Source organism: Carassius gibelio, chromosome A24, assembly GCF_023724105.1.
Source record: "Carassius gibelio isolate Cgi1373 ecotype wild population from Czech Republic chromosome A24, carGib1.2-hapl.c, whole genome shotgun sequence".
Taxonomy (NCBI): domain Eukaryota; kingdom Metazoa; phylum Chordata; class Actinopteri; order Cypriniformes; family Cyprinidae; genus Carassius; species Carassius gibelio.
In genome coordinates this window covers 5,680,204-5,700,080 of record NC_068394.1, presented here as the reverse complement: position 1 = coordinate 5,700,080, position 19,877 = coordinate 5,680,204, and the positions used below count along the sequence as shown (strand labels likewise).

General features: G+C 37.0%; 1 protein-coding gene across 5 annotated transcripts in view; it reads right to left on the bottom strand.

Annotated features, from left to right (window-relative positions):
• The window catches only part of LOC127946467 (collagen alpha-1(XI) chain), a 61,685-nt gene extending 55,940 nt beyond the window's left edge, over positions 1 to 5,745 (bottom strand). For all 5 annotated transcript variants that reach the window (XM_052543061.1, XM_052543059.1, XM_052543062.1 and 2 more), the window contains exons 1-2: positions 5,274 to 5,745; positions 882 to 1,046 (exon numbers count right to left, since the gene is read on the bottom strand). In XM_052543061.1, the coding sequence (XP_052399021.1) occupies positions 882 to 1,046; positions 5,274 to 5,394 (286 nt within the window). In that variant the 5' untranslated portion in view covers positions 5,395 to 5,745. The remainder of the gene's footprint in view (positions 1 to 881; positions 1,047 to 5,273) is intronic.
• Between the last annotated feature and the right edge of the window lie 14,132 nt (positions 5,746 to 19,877).

Below are 19,877 nucleotides of genomic sequence, written 5' to 3'. Positions count from 1 at the left end.
CTTTAATTGATTGCTTTATTTGTGCATATGCAATGTTTGCAATGTTTAACTGGCCATTTAGCCAACTGGTTGAAGGTCTTTAATGGCTCAAAATGAGAAAAAAAAAAACATTGACATATTATTTGACACACACACACATATATATATATATATATATATATATATATATATATATATATATATTTTTTTTTTTTTTTTTTTTATATATATTTTATGCAATTTATCAGATGTAAAACAAACGTAATAGATCAGACTTTTAATATCCAGCTAAAAAGGAGCTATGCAAGCAACGTGATAATAAACACCAGATAAATGGCATTATGGGCTGAACAGATATTATCATACATTAAAAAACATGCATCTGTTTTTCACCATATAAAGAAACATCTGCAACATTATAACCACATTTCGATTACATAACGCATCTCAAACCTGTCGTAAAAACTCAGAGGACTTACTTTGCATGGGGTATTTTTATTGGGGTTTAATTGGTTCATTGATACATTTTCATTTGTACATAAAAGAGCAACTTTGAAAATATGCAAAACATCTTCTTTTGTTTTGCACAAAATAAATTAAGTAATGTGGAATGATATGAGGGTGTGTAAATTACAGGATTTTCATTTTTGAGGGAACTATCGCTTTAAAGGTTTCTGTTCATTTCGGTTCATTCAACTCAGCAGACAAGCCATGCTGTTGTAAAGAGATTTCAGCCAAGTTCTCCTGTCGCTTAACAATACAAGCGTCTGAGTGAAACATGGCCCCGCACAATCAGGGATGGCATGTGCTGTCAAAAGCCTTGGCAACCACAACAAAGGGCACATTTAAACGCAGCTAAACGTAGGCAGCATATGGAGACATGCCCATGGGGTTCAGCTTACCTGGGAAAAGCTGCTTGGTTGGGGCACTGATCTGGGCATTCTTGCCTATTTTGTAGGCCGTGTCCGGCTGTGATGCCCTTCGGTTTGTGCAGAATCCTGAAGTTTTCTGTACTCCTTCTGGGACAGTGGGAAATTCTAATACTTTAAGGACATCCACAGGTTCTGCTGAAAAAAATATATAAATAAAAAATGTTAAACAAATAAGGAGAAACTCATTCATTGTATATAATAATACTTTAAAAAATACTTTAAAAACTCTACGTTTTTAATTTTTTGTATTAAACTTCAGCAGAATAATAAACGTTTCTTACATCTAGAAATATAATAACTAATATACAACAATAAAAATGCAAGCAACATTTGAAGACTCTTTTAGGACTTACGTATTTTCCGGACTATAAGTCACACTTTTTTTCATAGTTTGGCTGGTCCTGCGACTTATAGTCAGGTGCGACTTATTTATCAAAATTAATTTGACATGAACCGAGAGAAATGAACCAAGAGAAATGAACCAAGAGAAAACATTACCGTCTCCAGCCGCGAGAGGGCGCTCTATGCTGCTCAGTGCTCCTGTAGTCCACACTGAAGACATAGAGCGCCCTCTCGCGGCTGGAGACGGTAATGTTTCTCTTGGTGCTGAATAAATGCAACTTATAGTCCAGTGCGACTTATATATGTTTTTTTTCCTCATCATGACGTATTTTTGGACTGATGCGACTTATACTCAGGTGCGACTTATAGTCCGAAAAATACGGTACTATAATACTATAATACTATAATACTATATACTAAGTACTATATATATATGATATTTTATTAAATCAAGAGTGCATCAAATTTAACATTGTTTTATGATCCACAACCACAAAAAAAGAGTAGTATCTGAAATACAATATGTTTTACTTGGCTATATGACCAAACTCAAATCACTGGTCTTCATTCCTATGAGATTTGACCCTTGTAAAATACCCGATTCCCTCTTCAACTCTTTGGAAGATACTTCAGCAACAGCTGGGTTAAGTAAACTTAAACAAATGGTTTCATATGGTTAACGAAGCAAGATGAAAGACAAACACTGTTCACCCCGGATCACCCTGAAACTTCACTGAAGAACTCAAAACCTTAGAGAGCACCACTGAGAAGAGTTTCTTCATGATTAATTGTGAATTTATGGCACATGTTTGGCCGTTGGGTGTTACCCAGAGTCTACCAACAGTGCCATATCTGTCTTCTGGGACTTGAGTGGACTTTGGCATCTACCACATAAAACTGAACATTGCAGCCGCCAAAAATAAAGGGCTGCTGTGTCTAAAAAGGCTGGATTGGATCTGAGGGAGGTCTAAAAAGCTGTAATAAAGATGCTAAGGCATTCCCGCTGTTGAGAAAACATTTACCACCCCATTTAAAAACTTTAAAAAGCAAAGCCGACAAGCCATTCTTCTGCCGGTTCTTTGTGCTCATTGAAATGATCCCCCACTATATCTGAGAGACTCAATCTGAGCTTTACACCGAACATACAAGCTAGACAAAAGAAAAACCTCAAGCTTAACCAATACAATGACAGAGCTGAGGAAGAGAGTTGTTGTAAGGGATCTTCTGGAGACGTTCTGCATAACCTCAGGCCTCATATATTCCAGAGTTGGTGCTGTTGCCTGAGTCTGACCTTTTGCCATGCAAGTGCCAACGAAAAATGTCAATAATCCTAAATCCTTTGGAAAGCCAAGTGAGAATGAGCCATCGTTAGGAAAGAGCAGCTGATGATCTGGTGTGATTTTAACCAGACTGCTGTGCAAACACACACGCTGATCATTTTCACTGTCATTCTTTGCATTAGACAGACTGGTGTGTGTGTGTGTGTGTGTGTGTGTTTGGGGTGAAGGTTGATTATACATCGGGTGTGAATGTGGAAGGAGGTACTAACTGAGAGGGAGAGAGATCATCAAGATCACAAACCAGCCATTATTTCATTATATGGAACACCTAAAAGTGGGAGGGGATTTTTCTACAGGCGGTTCTCCCATTTTTTTATGAATCATTCTATTAAGAAATTCATCGTTATGGTAACAGGAAGACACAAATGTACCATTAAAATAACTGATTTTCTGATGGATGCGCTTTCATTGGGTCCAGTGAAATACATTCAGAATTATATTAGAATTTTTTTAAAGGTGATATTGAATGGAAAATGCTGGAGACCTTTTTACCTGCTGCTCCTTGAGACTCTAATAATAAATTCAGTCCGAATGTCTCTCTCTCTCTCTCTCTCTTTTTCATCCACTATCTCTCTCTTTCTCCCCCTTCTCCCCTCACACTCCCCTCTTTGACACATGCATGCCGCTTGAACAAGACCACATTATGCCACGGGCTCTCCATGAGGCAACCTCACTGATGGAATTTTTTTTTATTTTTGGAAAAAAAATGTTTCCCCATGTCTCCCCCCACCCCTTTCACGACTGTAGAGAAACATCAAAGAACAATAAAGCCTTTCAACCATCTGCTTCCCAAGAATACTGTTCAGTTCTCCTCATATTCCAGTATGTACAGTTCAGCCAAAAATAAACATTTTGTTACATTGGTCTCCCACATGTTGCTACAAACACTTTTCTTGCGTGAACCCCTTAAGTAAGCAGAAGGAAAGTGGATAGGGACCAAACAGTGACCCGCTGCATACTTTTTTTCTCCAAGACTGTTCATAAGTTTAAGTCAGTCACATGAAAAAAAGTTTTGACTCGTGAATGTAGCCTAAATGTTCTTGAGAATTGATCGGAACCGTCTACCATAGGTGTATGAATTGTCTGAAGGAATGCACATATGAGGTCCCTCAGCCCCAGGGGCTGAGAAAACATGTCAGTACACTGCCAGCTCAAGAGGGCACCTGACAGAAATGCCTTCACAAGCTACGAACCGCAAGAGATGTAACGCGTAGCTTCAGAACTCAAATGGAATTATTACATTTTAAGATTATCAGATTTGATAGCCAAAAGAGGGTTATTAACCCTGTATCACTCACACATTTTGGTCATATTAAAGCAGCCTTATAGGAAATGTGGAAAAATTTGAACAACAATATATTATTTTATTTACATCTGTAATTTCTGAACAACACAAATGCCTAATTTAATTGTGTTTCTGTAAGGGTGAGTGAGACCTATCATAAGGCCAGGCTGGGCCCCTGTATAGCTCAGGGCCCTTTGAAGTCTTCAAAATAATAGGTATGAGCAGAGAGGTCAGTCATCAAATAATGGGAAGGCACTTAGTAAAGAAACATTCCCACTGGGAAACTCATCATGCGACATGGGAGTCGGAGTGTTGCAAAAGCCATCGCTTGGGCTAGGGGTGAATGGGGAAAGGGTGATTCTGACTGTAACCCACTGCGATCTATGCTATTTATTGCTTTGACACACACACACACACACACACACACACACACACACAAAGGAAACCACTCAACTACATTTATTATCAAATTTCTTGTTGCACTTATGATCAGTCGATCAGTCATGCCCATTGTTAATTGGACCTCCCAGGTCTCAGTTACTAATCAAATTCATATCAAATTAAAGATTTGAAGTTTTTAAAAAGAAAAATCTCGTAGATGTGGCCAGAACACTTAAGACTTTTGAGCATACATTAGTATCAATTACTAACAACCTCCTTAATTAAGCTCTCATTGAATAGACATACTTTGGCTCACCATCGCATCCCTAGAATTACACTATTCAAGCAGATATTGCATTTTTCCTAAATGTAACGCATGGCTGTAAAACCCTGAGGAATTCCACCCTGCTAACCGTGTCCACACACACCTTACGGACCACAGGTTCAAACAATGAGACCCCCCCCCCCCACAAGTTAATCCTAAATTGTCTCTCCATGACACTCTCTTGTCACATTCCTCCTGTCCACCCTCCCATAGAGTGTATTAGAGTAGAAAATATGCATAAACAAAATACAATTATATGTTTTTATTTTTTTTTATAAAAGTTAATGCAAATTAAACGGACAGAGGGCGAGCAACCAAGTCGTGCGCAAAGTCTACTTGTTGGTAAATAAGTGTATACTTTCACTACTAACGGCTTCTTTTTTTATTGTATTTATCTTTATCTATTATAAATGTATATATAAATGTATACTTAACTCTCTTTGGGGGGAAATAGCTGGTTTCTTTTTAACGAACCCACAGACTCTTATTAATTTTAATATTATGTTGATAAATAAATATTTGGGCACTAGTAATATTGTATCTTGCAGCACACACACATATACGGGATACAGATCTGCGATCACCTGTCTAAATTAAACGCGTAAAAATCCCCAGGCGCAAATGCGCATCCTCTGTCTGACAGTCCCTATACAACTTCATCAAAAGTTCGGAAGTCTGTCTTTGCTTACCTGCTCTGACATTTGGAGTCTGCAGAACCAGGACGACTGAAACTGTGATGAATTTGAAAACCGTGGAATCCAAAAGCCACCTTTTCGTTTTCCACATTAGGGACCACCTTGGCCTCTCCATGGTCGGGCGCCCACAAATGTGCACAAAACCCGTGGCGACCTCTGCTTATTTGAAAATGATGTCCCTTCTACAATCCCAAATGTGCCCGATTTGCTCTAAGCAGCCATAGGTGAGGGGTATTTTGTCTTGCCGGGCCCCCTTCGATCCTCCTTTCCTTGCGCCCAGCCTTCAGACTGAAGGGACTCGGGCTTTAATCAAAATGAGACGCGGAGCGCTCGATCGCCTCACCGCCAAGAGGGCTGGACTCAGACCCTGGATTACAGGAAAATGACAAGGGAAAAAACACCCCGATTAGCAAATCACGGGTCCTGAAAGTTTGCTAGGGATCCACCCATCAGTTTTCCAAAGCCTCCCCTGGACGCCCTCTTGAGCGTCACCCCCTGAATGCCGGTAGAATTTTCCCTGGAGTAGCCTGGGAATAAAAGAGAGAGAGAGCGAGAGAGAGAGAGAGAGAGAGAGAGAGAGAGAGAGAGAGAGAGAGAGAGAGAGAGAGAGAGAGAGCATGCAAGCAATCCCAAATGTTTGCTAAATTTCGGATTAGGGCATATTATGCATGTTTGCATCACCAACAAAACAGTGGAAAATTGTATTATAACTTTAATGTATATACCCACACAGTTTTGTATTTTGTGAAGACGACAAAATATTTCCTAATGGCGAATAGGTCAGTTTTACATTATTCTGTCGGTGTTTATTGTGTGATAAATTATTATTATTATAATTATAATTATAATTATAATTATTATTATTATTATTATTATTATTATTATTATTATTATTATTATCACTGATAATGACCAAAAATCAGCACATTTTCCAATTTCCGAACATGTGTTCCTGGGTGAGCGATCAGATTTACAAAATACAGATTTTCCCAGGATAACGGCCATTATTCAGAAATATTAGACCGCTTATTGAAGCCACTGACCAATCAGAATCAAGTATTCCAGGGCGCCGTGTAAAAATATTTCGGGATGATTCCATCAATAAGTTTTGTTTTTATTTTGCGTAGAACCTACTTAGGAGTACAAAATATCTTGGTTATGAATAAAAAAAAAAAACATAAAAAACAAAAACAAGAATGGAATCAAACGAAAACACCTTATGTTTTGCAGATGTTTATTCTTCAAGAGTGCATGTGGAGGTTGAGTGGGAGGGGCTACAGACAGACAGACGATTGACAGGTCATCACGATTCCCAGTTTTGATCTCTTTTACAGTTTTCTTTTTCCTGTCAGATGTGACCAATAAAGATCCCATGATCATTTCAAATTTACATTTGCGATGTTAATACTGACATGTTTGTTTGAAAAGGAATGGCTCAACGTTGTGTAATTTATGAACTAGCAAATAAATCTTAAACGCTAATTAATTTATACGAAAAATCAGCTTTGAGAACAATGGCAAGTAACCAGCACGTGATTCATGCCAGAAATAATCTTGTTAGCTCAATTTTTGTTAGCAAGCCAAATTACATCTCTTATTTACGAATAATGAATGACTGAATTATTAAATGGATCCATGAATAAAAATAAAAAAAATGAAAAAAAAAAATAAATAAATAAATAAAAGAAAATTACTGTGGCGTTTGCACACGCTAAGATACAAAATAAGTAAGATGATACACACAAAATCAGTGAGATAATTCATCACCATCAACATCATAATACAAAAGCATTTTGCCATCACCTCAGGGCAAGTTGGAACTGCACTCGAACTGTCTGTGACATGAACAGTAGATCTTCAGATTCTAAGATAAGATCATTCTTTGCATGCAGCAGTGCCTGTGATCATGATTACATGGTTTGATTTGGTGACAAAATGATTGACCAACTCCTAAAAAAAAATAGATTTATGTTTTATAAAAGCCTGTAGTGTGTGAATGGCTAGAGTTGCATGCAAGTGATTATATTTTGACTCTTACTGATTATGATGCAGTGCATTCCTAAATTCTTTTGCAGTAATTGTCACTCACCTTTCGCTCTGCTGATGAATGCTGTCAGAGATCAAAGGTCAAAACACATTCTGACAGTTATATGGCTCTTATCATCTTATATACATATTTATCATGCAGCACTCTGGTGCAACATTGGTGGATAATTGCTATCATAAATCCATAAATTAATAAATAAAAACATAAAAAGTGATACTCAATGCCAAGAACATGTGTTAAGTTGTGTGCAGAACAAGTTTTCATTTACAATGCAGAATCACGTCAAATAAGCTGATAGAGTTATGCATGCTTTGAGCAAGTTTTTTTTTTATTGTGTTTGCATTAATTTGATACCTGACTTGGCTCAGTCCTCAGTCTCAGTTCATTTTGAGGCATGCCTGGGTTACCTCTGAGCCTACTATTATCATTAATTAAAACTAAAACACAATAAATCTTTTATAATTATGTAATAATAATAGGCAACTAGGCAATTTTAGTTAAAGTACCAAAATAAAATGAGCTACTATTAAATAATAAAAAGACAATCCAAGGTTGTGAAAAACTAGCAATTTCTGAGTGAAAATTATCACACACACACACACACACGCACGCACTCACACACACACACACGCACGCACGCACACACACACACACACACACACACACACACACACACACACACACACGCACACACACACACAATGAAATACATTGACATTTAGATATGATGTCTTAGTTTTAGTTTCTCTTCAGCATGAGTATTTGAACTTAAGTGGAATCATAAGGGAAGGACTTTTCACAGGCACACAGTAACCAGCCACTAGCTTCTGTCCATAAAGGTCTAAACACACAGAGTCTGAGGGAGTATAAAGGGCTCTTTCTGTCTCAGCTCAGGGCCAGAGCGCACCGAGAGCTCAGTCACTCAACATACAACCTGTGCTCTGTGTTCAACAAAGGACTCCCACAAAACGCATTCCCTCAACCTGGGGAGTGAACTTAAACATTAGAAACAATCCAAAATACTGTATTTTAAATTTCAGAAAAGAGTCTCGGAGGTAAAAACTTCTAGACAGTGGCAGGACTGTCATTCTGGAATTGTAAGCTGGTTATTTTCACTGTGGCCTACCATAGAATGAATACTGGTTAAATATCGCTTCCATTTTAAGAGCGTCTACCTCTGTAATGTCTACATTGGGCATGGCAGAAGCCAGACAGGGCACTGCTGCTAACTTTATTTGAATAAATAGACATAATCAGCCTACACACATTCAAAATAGCTATGGGCAGTGGTTCATAAATGCCTAGATCTTTGTTGTGATGGCATTAAGCATTTTAAAAAAATGTGTTGGAAGTTTAAGAATTTTAGATTATTGACTATTACTGATGTATACTTCTTTTTATAGAGCAATGTAAGTGGTTTAAGTGTGTACTAAACCATGTTCAAATGCCTTTAGTTTATTGTTCATGGCTCTAGAGGTCAAATTTCAGTCTAACACCTAACAAAGTGGATCACAAACTAGGCAGCATCAAACTTCTACAAATGTACCCTCACATTTCAAACTGTTCTTACATCCTTGATCACAAACACACTACATTACATGTGGTAATGGCTCTTTCCTCGTGTTTAGCAGTCGTTGGAATCTCAGGGTCGTTGGAACACCCAGGGCCCTCAGGGTTATTCAGAGCTGGGTCGTAGATGTCAAATCTCACAGTAGTTCATTCACTCTTACTTAGGAATGCCATTTTATTTGGGCAAGCACTCTAGACCTAAGGAGGAGTAAAGTCCATTACCTCAGTGTGTATAGAATAAAACCCTATGCTCAGTTGTGGTAACAAAGGGACCTCATTTTTGGTTGTATATAGTACGGTTTTGAATGAACTGTTGAGGACTGGTGGGGTTAAAAATTGATCCTAGACTTGGAATAGACACTATTTGAAGAACTTCTGTAATGTAGAACTTAAGTAAATTCACATTACTAAAGCTCATAAAAACTCCAGTTTGAATTGGAATGGCAGGTAGTAAACAATAATAAAAAAAAAAACAATAATAATTAAATTTGTTATAAATCAATCAATTATACTCTGACATGTTTTAAAGTTTTTGTAATATTAGACATGCTTAGACTTCTAATTTCATTTATTAAAATCATCAATTATGTTTCTTTATATATATATATATATATATATATATATATATATATATATATATATATATATTCTGTTTGTTGTGTGTGTAAATGTGTATGAATTTCACTGAGTTTCATTCAACTGCATTCTGCATCCTGCATTCTGCATGAAATTTTAAAAAGTAATTCTCAATTCAGTTCTGAATTCTACACAACTTACTTTTGCATCAGGTCTACAAAAAGCTATGCACTAGCAATCTTCTGAAACCACATGAAGAACATATGCTGTGATTCATAAACCCACTATATTTAAAAAGCAGTTTGGTTTCAGCGATGGCGAACCACACCAGGTTTTACATAGCTGCGACTGCTGCAACACTCCTGGATCGCTGAGGAGCACCAAGGACGTATGGCGAGTAAAAACTGTAAAGGTCAGAGAGTCAGTTGTTGGAGGTCAAACCAAACTATCCCAGATGGACCACAGGAAAGGAGAGGTGAACAGGAAGCACCCATTGTCTCACCGCATGAGGTCTGAGAGAAAGCACATGGGTGGTCTGCCACTGCAGAAGGGTATTCACACCCCCTAAAAGAAGCCAATATGAACAAGTCTATAAAAAGATCAATTTGTCAGGCCTTTTGGGACATGAAATATGATCTTGGCATCAATAAGATGCTAGTGTCAGGGTGCAAAGTCCTTGGCATCACTCTCTAGAATAGGTCAAAAAATTACTGACTTTAATAAGGCCACAGTGCATCAACCTCAACTTCTCCCCATTGCTTACACACTTTAGAAATATATCTCATAAAGTTAAACAAGTATATAATTCAAACATACAAAGGAAGAAGGCTCTCGACTGTGCCTGTCACTGAGCACTTATTTAGGGGGTAAACATTTAGGGGGACCACACATTGTCTACCCATCTGGCTCGGGGTTGTGCAAATGCATTACATTTCTTGGGAAGTTTAAGAAATTACTTAAATGTTATTAAATACTCGTCCCAAGACCATAACTTAACTTGAAATTTAGACTGATTTGTTTCCCCTTGTAAATGTACATGAAATATTAAAACAAAATCACCTTCTTTAATCATCTGTAAGCATGCATTATATTTAGAAGTTTATTTTAAAGTGCAGCTGAGTTCTACAACACAGGATTAACCAGGTCTGGAAATTGATCAACTTCCTTTTGTCATCACAAAAAAAATAAAGATCAAGGATGGCTATTACTGCATGGCAGAGTCTCACAGTCTCAAAGATTAATGTAATCACCACATTTCTCTTCAGCCCGTACGAATGAAGAAACGACTCTCACTCTTCATGTTGTATAGATACTGTAGATAGGTAGACAGACAGACAGAGTGCTAGATAGATAGATAGATAGATAGATAGATAGATAGATAGATAGATAGATAGATAGATAGATAGATAGATAGATAGATAGATAGATAGATAGATAGATAGCAAACATAGACAAAACATAAAAAAATAAAAGATCTTGATGATTTCATTTCTTCAGTCAGTAAGGCTTTATTCAGTTTCTGGATGTTGCATCTAATCCAGTATTTGCTCAATTGCAGCCAGACATCAAAAACTCCAGCGCCGCAAAAGGGCATGATGTTCAGTTGGCATGGTTGTGCCAATTATTTCATCCTTTCTAATGCTGTAAAATGCATCAACCTACTCACTTGTGTTCCAGTAGCTCAAGTGGTAGAGTATTGTGTTAGCAAGGTTGGGGGTTCGAATCCCAGGGAACACATGTTAGGAAAAATTGTTAGCCTGAATGCAATGTAAGTCGCTTTGGATAAAAGTGTCTGCTAAATGCATAAATTGAATTTAATTTAATCATCTGAAGAGAACGTGGCATGAAGTCTGCTGTTTGCTAAATATAATTACAGCTAATTGATTAAGAAGTCAAATAACGTGGAAGACTGGCTCATAAAGCTCATAGCTAGAAGGCATTCATTAATCAATCAAAACCCTGAAGTCTTTTAAATTCCCATTCAGATCTACAATAAATTCCTCTATATCTGCAGCAATTTTAGAAAACATCATTTTTTAACACCATTAAAAACGCATAGGCGGAGCCATGTCACCCTCCTCCACATGCATAACACAACAACTGACCTCTATCTGACCGCTCCAACAGCCAATTATATTTCCATTCTTGATAAACGCAGCTTGACTGAATATTTTGGCAGCATCTGGAGGGTAAAACAACAGCTCAGTGATACAGGAAACATCTGATCAAATGCATCAGGAACTTTAGACTGATTCAACAAAGCACTCCAACACAGCAGGGGATATTTTCCAAGCCTCTGATACAGAGGCACTGATGCACATTGTTCCTACCTGCTGATAGAACTTAGCAGTTGCTTGTTAGTTATTCCCGTAAGAAACCTCACAAAAGAGATACACTAAGCAACACGACTCCTATATGCACACAACAGCCTAAAACAGTTTGCTGGTCTTAATAGGTTTTAGATGAGTTTTGGGTACATCTCAGCTGGTCAGGCTAGGGGTCTAGCTGGCCACCCAGCTAAATACCAACTTAACCAGCTGAAAACTAAATTGAGAGTACAGTTATAACCATTTAAAAAGCTAAGAACAGTAAACCAGGTTATGTTGGTTTAAGCAGCTTTTATAGCCCAAATGCCATTGAAGAACCTTTTATACTCTAGTTCTTTAGAAACCCATTTATAGTCCTTACAGAAGCCAGAAACGGATATGCTTATCTGAAGAACCTAAAGTACAACAGCAGGAATCTTTAAAAAATTTCTAGAGAACCTTAACACCAACTTTGACACCATAAACAGAAAAAAATAATATATTCTTGAAAATTGTTATTTTTTATGGAGCCCCATACATGGCATTCAGGAAAAAAATAGTAGGCTAAATAGTGTGCACGATTTACTATTTCATTCCCTCGATTTATAAATTGTGCGCAAGATTAAGCAAATTGAGAGAATGAAATGGTAATCTTTTGCATGTTTTAGCACATCGAGGGAATGAATTAGTAAAACGTGTGCAATATTTATTTATCTTATCTTGCATAGCATGTGCGGGGCTCCATACTTTGATTAAATGATGAAAAAACAGCGAATTCAGAACCATGTCTAAAGACTAGAACTGGAAAGTCCTGAAGTTAGTCTTGAATACATTCTTGGTGGTAAAACAAAGCTTAAATCTCTGGTAGCTGAAGACAGCACAATATTTTAGATATAATATGTATAAAATATATGTCCTCCATTTAGGATGTGGAGAGTGACGATAACAATGTAATGACATCTTTCCTCTCTTAGAGACACTAAAATAAAACCAGATCTCACACGCTGATCACTGGGTGGCTGTAAACATGGTCTCTTAAATTACTATCCCTCTGTTTCCGCCATTGTACGCCAAGAGTTCCTTAATTACAAAAGCTTATGCAAAGACAAATCTATTGCAAACACTGAATTAAAACTTGATGATTCATTACTGAACTTTAGCAGAAATGGATCACTCATAGAAAAACGTACACAAGAAATCATAACATTCAATATGGCGGCTGTAGGAACAGAAGTCTCGGCTTTCAGTTTAAAAAAGCTGACTAGCCATAGAGGGACTTTGACATTAGTGACCTAAGCGCCATCACCCATGACAAACTAAGTCCCGTGTTAGGTCTAGTCTTGGGTCTGTTCAGACATGCACTGCCTCCCCCTCCTCTCTCTTCCTCTGCCAGCAGCCTGATCTCTGCCCTGTCCCAGTCACGCTTCACCCGCTGCAGGCCACTTCCAGCCCCAGCTGACTGCTTGATTTAGTACACTGCCAAACACAGTCAGACATTTAACCGCTGAGAGTATAGTTCCTGCAGGTGCAGTGTAAAATAAGCAGAATTTAGCCTATGTCAGTAATATTAGTATGAATATTAGTTTTCTATAATTTGTGATCAGCCCCATACTTACATTTATGCAGGATCCATATTTAGAGACAAGTGGACAGTTGCAACAAACTCCACAAGTAAGGAAAACCTGTAGTAATAATTGTAAGGTTATTATCAAATGAATAAATTGTCATTTTGTCATCATAAACTTACCCTCCAAACCTGTAAGAATTACTTTTTTTTTTGGAACACAAAATATATTAAACAAATAAATGAATAAATAAAATGTCTCATTGTTCTTCCTTGATGCAATGTAAGGCAATGGGATCCAATGTATATATACATATATATATGGATATATATATGTATATATATATGTATATATATATATATATATATATATATATATATATATATATAAAAGAATACAAAATAAAAATAGTTTAAACATGTAATTTTAAAGACTTACAGGCTAACATTCTACTATGTTCTATGTTCTACTAAAAAACTAAACTAGATAGTCGCAACAAATCCTTGTCGAGCAGCACGTCCTCTGAAGTAAATATCCTCAAAAGAATGGTTATTCATGATTCAGTTATATGAATTATATAATAACAGTTTATATATATATAGATGCTAGTGCTAGAACAGTTTTATCTCGAAGTAATAGTAGTGGTGACGTGTTGTATCATTTCTGAGGAGGCTACATTTTTCTTTCTGCTAGGTCTAACATTGTACGGTAGCTATATTGTTGACAAATATTTTCCATGGTTTTGTTTCTGACGAGGATAATGAATTTAATGCACACAGATTGCATGCCGTTGACCTAGTTAGCCACTATGCATTGGTTTTCTCATCATGTTTGGTGAGATAGCTAAAGTGATTTTCATGGAGCTTAAAAAAACAACATTTATGGTTTTGGAGATACGAGGATTCCGCCTGACAGCGACGAAATGAAATTTAAGGGGATTGACTCTGAGGCGATCGCAAATTTGTGTGCAGTTTATGGAGCTAAATGCTATAGCCCCAGTAAAAAAATCCCAGGAAAGCCCATGCTTCTTGTGAACATTTCGGAGAACCAGGACAAATATTTCAATCGATCGCTCAGGCATTTAAGAGGCACCGAAATGAGGCACCGGAATCTGTGTTCTGGTACCCAACTCTAAAAATACCACATATTGCCTGATGCACAGAAGTTAAAGCTTCCCCAAATGTGTTTAACAAGACAGATTATAAAAGCACACTTCTGTTCGTAGCCACACATTTTTGTTTGAATTTTTTTTTTAATGATTAATCACAGAGGAACTGGATTTATGCTGGTACAACCCATATGAAGTTTTATATGTTTTGAAAGCCATTTTCTCAACAAAATATACATTGCATGCTGATAGGTAAGTACAATCTATATGGTGTACTTAATTACTGCTGCAGAGAAAAGATTCTGGAAAGCAGTTAAAATAAGGCCTCTGTTTTATATGAAATAATGTATTTGCATGATTTTATGTCCTAATATGGAGCATATGGAGCATGAATATATTTACATCCCTCATCCAAACACACCCCTCATGGAAGAAAATGTCTCTATTGAAGTAATCACAACGTTCCTGCAGCTTCAAATACAGGGGGAGTAGCCCCAGAAAACATAACTTTCTGACATTTTCATCACTAAAGGGCTTTAACAACAAGTATGCCAGTTTAAAAGGCAAGGAGGCAGACCCTCATCTTTCAAAAGACAGATACTTGAACCACCAGCATGTCTATGCTTGTCAGTTACAAGTAGAAAAGCTCTAACACTGAGCAGATGCTTCAAAATCCCTTAGGGCTGTTCCTCAATGCAGTGTATACATTTATGATGGATATATGCTTTAACTGCACTAAAATAAAACATATCATAAGTCACTGCTTGTAGTATGAAACACAAGCTAGGTTAAGGAACATAGCAATAGTTATGCTAACGGCCATGTTTGCCTGAATTGTCTGTTCAGTAGCTTTCATTTGAACCCATTTTCTTTCAGAATGCTCTTTAACCTAAATGCAAACAATTTAAACCTTAAGTATATCACTAAAATGTGTTTTAAAAATATGGGAAAAGAAACACAGAACTGATCACACTCCAATACATAGATTCATAATCCTACATGCCCTACATTTCCAAAATAGTGCTAACAGATGTCTGGAAATTTAAACAGAACCTGTCTGTGATGTACTATTTCCATGATTTTTCAATATACCCAGGTGCCCACATCAAGGACTTCAGGTTTGTCTGACCACTCAGCAGTGAAAATATTTCAAGAAAAAAACCCAGAAATGATGTGTGCAACATTAAAGTGACCACTGATGGCACAGCCAGTGTGAAGGAGGAGACTGCAATGGTGGATCTGGTGAACGTGTTCATGGCCATTTGGTCCACGCTGCTCAGCGGTGTGTAGCGCAGCATCGCCAAGATAATTGCTGGATAGAGCTGCCTGGTAGGGCCTATGCATTGGGTGAGGTGCATGGAACGTAGATCAAATGAAAATATACAGCTAAACTGCTAGGCAAATCTCTTATTAGTGTGGCTCAAGAGCTAAAATAGCATGTTCTCTGGATGCATGGACATTGTGGTCACCTTGAAACGTTATGCACCGCTAAGCTGAGTAATAAATGACGTAGCAATTAGCTATAGTTAGGGTTTGGCATTGAATGCTATTTCTTACTTTAATAATTCAGCCAAGTCTAATCCTAAAACTAATAAGGCCCTTATTTGTTGTGGAAATTCAACCTCATTTGGCCTTTCCGTCTTAATGATTCATTTAAATTATATACATTACTTCTAGTCTATCATGATTCTGAGTATAACCATAAAATCACTAAATGAAAACTGCAGAGTGAGGCTAGAGTAAAACATTGGGTTCCTCCCAGCCCAACGGACATGGTTTGACCTGTGAATCTCCTATTTTTCTCTGAAGCATGGAGCAACCTGACTCACATTGCTTTTAGCACTTGTTAACAAACTCAACTCATATTTTCCACAAGAGGACGGTAAATCATAAGAATGAGGTCAGCAATTTAACACACTGTGTAATGTACACATGAGACTTTTTATTTTTTATTTTAAACATCCCAAATGATTCTAATCTGATATTTCATGTAGATGCACGGCTCATTTTAAGCCTGGCTGAGCTGTGAAAACAGTTCAAAGATAAACTTAGTCAAAACCGCACAGTTCAAAGCTGCTGTGATCAAGGGAACGATGCCACAGAACATATAACTTCCATGATTGATGGTATAAAACCTTCAACAAAAAAAAGAAGAAAATACTATAAAAAAAATAATATTTATTTTACTTAATGCTCCCCATGATTTTTGCCATGATGTCATTCACACTGACAAAACGGTTTAAGTCCAGAAATTCTCATAAATGTTAATGCAAACAAGAAAAAGGAGTCTTCTGTCTGAAAGTCTAACCTGCGAACTGCAAGAATTTTTTTTTTTTAAATGTCCTTCATTTTTACGACCATTATAATAATAATGACTTGCTAAATGAAACAAAAAAGATGTCTGGTTTGCATTCTGTCACAAGCCTCAATGTCTTTTGTCATAATAAAATATCAAAACCAGAGCAGAGCATGACAAAACAGAATGTTAAAAGAAACCCGGACTAGCTTGCTCTCATTGTATTGAGCTCACATCTGCATGGCACATTGCTCAGGAATCTGGTTGGTGCTGTTATCACCATCATATGGACCTTATTTTCTTTTGTCCTGGGACTAATTAAAGGAGTGATAACTCTAATCCACTCCACTGGTGCATCGTTTCATCTGTCTTAATTACAACCAAAGTGAGGCCCAAAACACCCCAAAAAGTAGAAGCACTATGTGATGATGGCATGTTGGCAGGTGCTGAAGGCCTGTGGAAGAGAAAGTCAAAGTGAAAGACAGAGAGGAGGTGAGAGAAAGATGGAGATTGAGGAGAGAGGGTGTGATCTGGGAGTGGTGGTTAAAATGACGACTCGTACAGTAGAGAATGTCACCGGACAAAAACACTTTTGAGTGTGACATGAGTCTTCAGTATTTTTGCTCCGTTTAAAAAAAATAAAAGAAAAAATAAAGACTATTGTGATTCTGAAATGCATATATTTGCTACAAAACAATTTTGTCAACTTTTGTGAGTATGCTATAATAAAACATTCAAGTGAGCAAGTTCTGTATAAAACAAGACCACTTTTATTTACTCACTTCTTTAAGAATGTTCTCAGAGGATTTTCACTACTGTGCAGGATATAAAAGTTTATAAGCATCTTAAAATAGCTATAACAATAAACAGTGATTTATTTGCTTCCCTTTTATGTCTTGTGAAACAAAAATGTATTTGCTAGACATTTTTGAAAATGGGAAAAGCACACATTCGTTCCCAAAGAGAGTAAACAGGAAGGTGAAAATGTTTAATCTGTTTATTTGCTTTCCTTTACACATAAGACTCTGCCTGTTTCTGAACATTTGGTATTAAAGGCATCATATGATGCTTTTTTTTTTTTAAGATGATTATTTTGTGTATTTGGAGTAACAGAATGTTGACATGATTTAATGTTCAAAAAACACATTATTTTTCAAATTCTGTACATTATTGTAGGTCCTCTATACCCCGCCTCCCTCAAATGCGTCATTTTCTACAAAGTCCCTACTTCGGCTCTGATTGGCCAACCGACCCAGCGCATTGTGATTGGTCGAACACCACAAGCACTCGTCGGAAATGTAATTCTCCTTTCCATAATCGCGAGCTTCATCTTTCAAAATAAATGTAAAGACAGTTAATAATGTCCTTAGTTTTACCATCAGTTCAAGCCCAAAAGGGGTTAAGACAGCTGACTCCACTGTGTGACCCTCTCTCTCTCTCTCTCTCTCTCTCTCTCTCTCTCTCTCTCTCTCTCAAACACACACACACACACAGACACATGACAAACAAAAGTGCTTTTACTGCAGACAGGCCTGTTACGTTGATCTCTAGCAACCCCCCCCCCCCCCCAAACAACCACCTACCTTCACCCAAATTAATGTTTGTTACTGCCAAAAAATTCAAACTTGCTCTGCTGTCCCAATTGCAAAGTGTCTGTTTGTAGAAATCACCCTGGATGTTCAAACATGGAAACCCACTAATAAACATTTTTCTGATTTCCATGGTCATCACATTTCAGGTACACCCACATTGTAGAGTTCAATATTGTCATTTAACCCTTAAGGTCTTCATTGTTAATTGGTTTGCATTAATACATCTCTAATCTAGCTCATTGCAAAAATGAATAGTCAATGAAAATAAACTACATAGTTTAACTGCAAAACCTCTAACACTGTGACACAGCAGGACTAAGGTGCAATAATGAATGAATGAATGAATGAATAAAGATAAATAGATAGATAGATAGATAGATAGATAGATAGATAGATAGATAGATAGATAGATATATTTACTAGATAGAAGTAAATATATAGAGACTGCATAGTTTACCTGCAAAATTTCATTTGTAACTTCACTAGACCATTTATATAAGCTTATTTATATTATATATCATAAAGAGTGACTGTGGATTATCCCTAAAAAATTATTTGTAACACAGCAGGACCATTAAAATAATAAATAAATAAATAAATGTTATATATATATATATATATATATATATATATATATATATATATATATATATATATATATATATATATATATATATATATATATAACAATTAAATTCTATATATATTACTTTTCAAAGTAAATGACATCAATATCAGTTACCATCAAACAATGACTGACATGCTTCTAGAGTTCATAGTACTGTATGAGCATTAGAAGTCAGCGTGAAAGCTGATTTATGCTTCACAAGGTAATGCTGTTTGGGCACAGGCTTTTCCTATTCGACACGTTTCAGGGTCGGTAAGGGTGGTCAGAGGCAGGGAGCCCCCTTCCCTGCTCTCGCCAGGCTCGGACTGTTCGGTCAGGGATTAGATACCTTGCACTCCTCCCTTCACCTGTGAAATTTCAGAGCCAACCTGGCTGAAAGGGGGCATTGTTCCCCCTTGTAAGGAATGCCCATGTTGTCCTAAATGAAAAAACTTCACTTGCTCTGGAATTTGGAGGCTGTCTGACAATAGTGAAGATGATCACCAAGTTAAGTTGGCCCATAAACCGGGGTCAGTCCTCTGTGATTGTTCCCAGAGTATGAACGTGAACTCATAAAGGCTGTCATCGGGTTTGAAATTGTGTTCCACAGAAGCTATTTTTCATATCTCAAAAAAAAAAAAGGATAGACAATATGCCATGGATTGAATTTAAGCAAGGAATTTGTATTTGAAAAGCGCCATGGTTATAACCAATCCAGATCTGCAACCGCTAGTCCACTCGAGGCAAACATACGCTGTTGCCCACTTTCAAGCTCACTGAATATGCATTTTTGAAAATGTAAAAAAAATTAAAAATAAAAATAAAACCCTGAATAAATGGGACTCAGGACACAGAAGGGCAGTATGGTATGACTGTGAAGGAGGAAGGGAGGCCATTATTAGGCTTGGTCATATGCCAGCCATACACACATT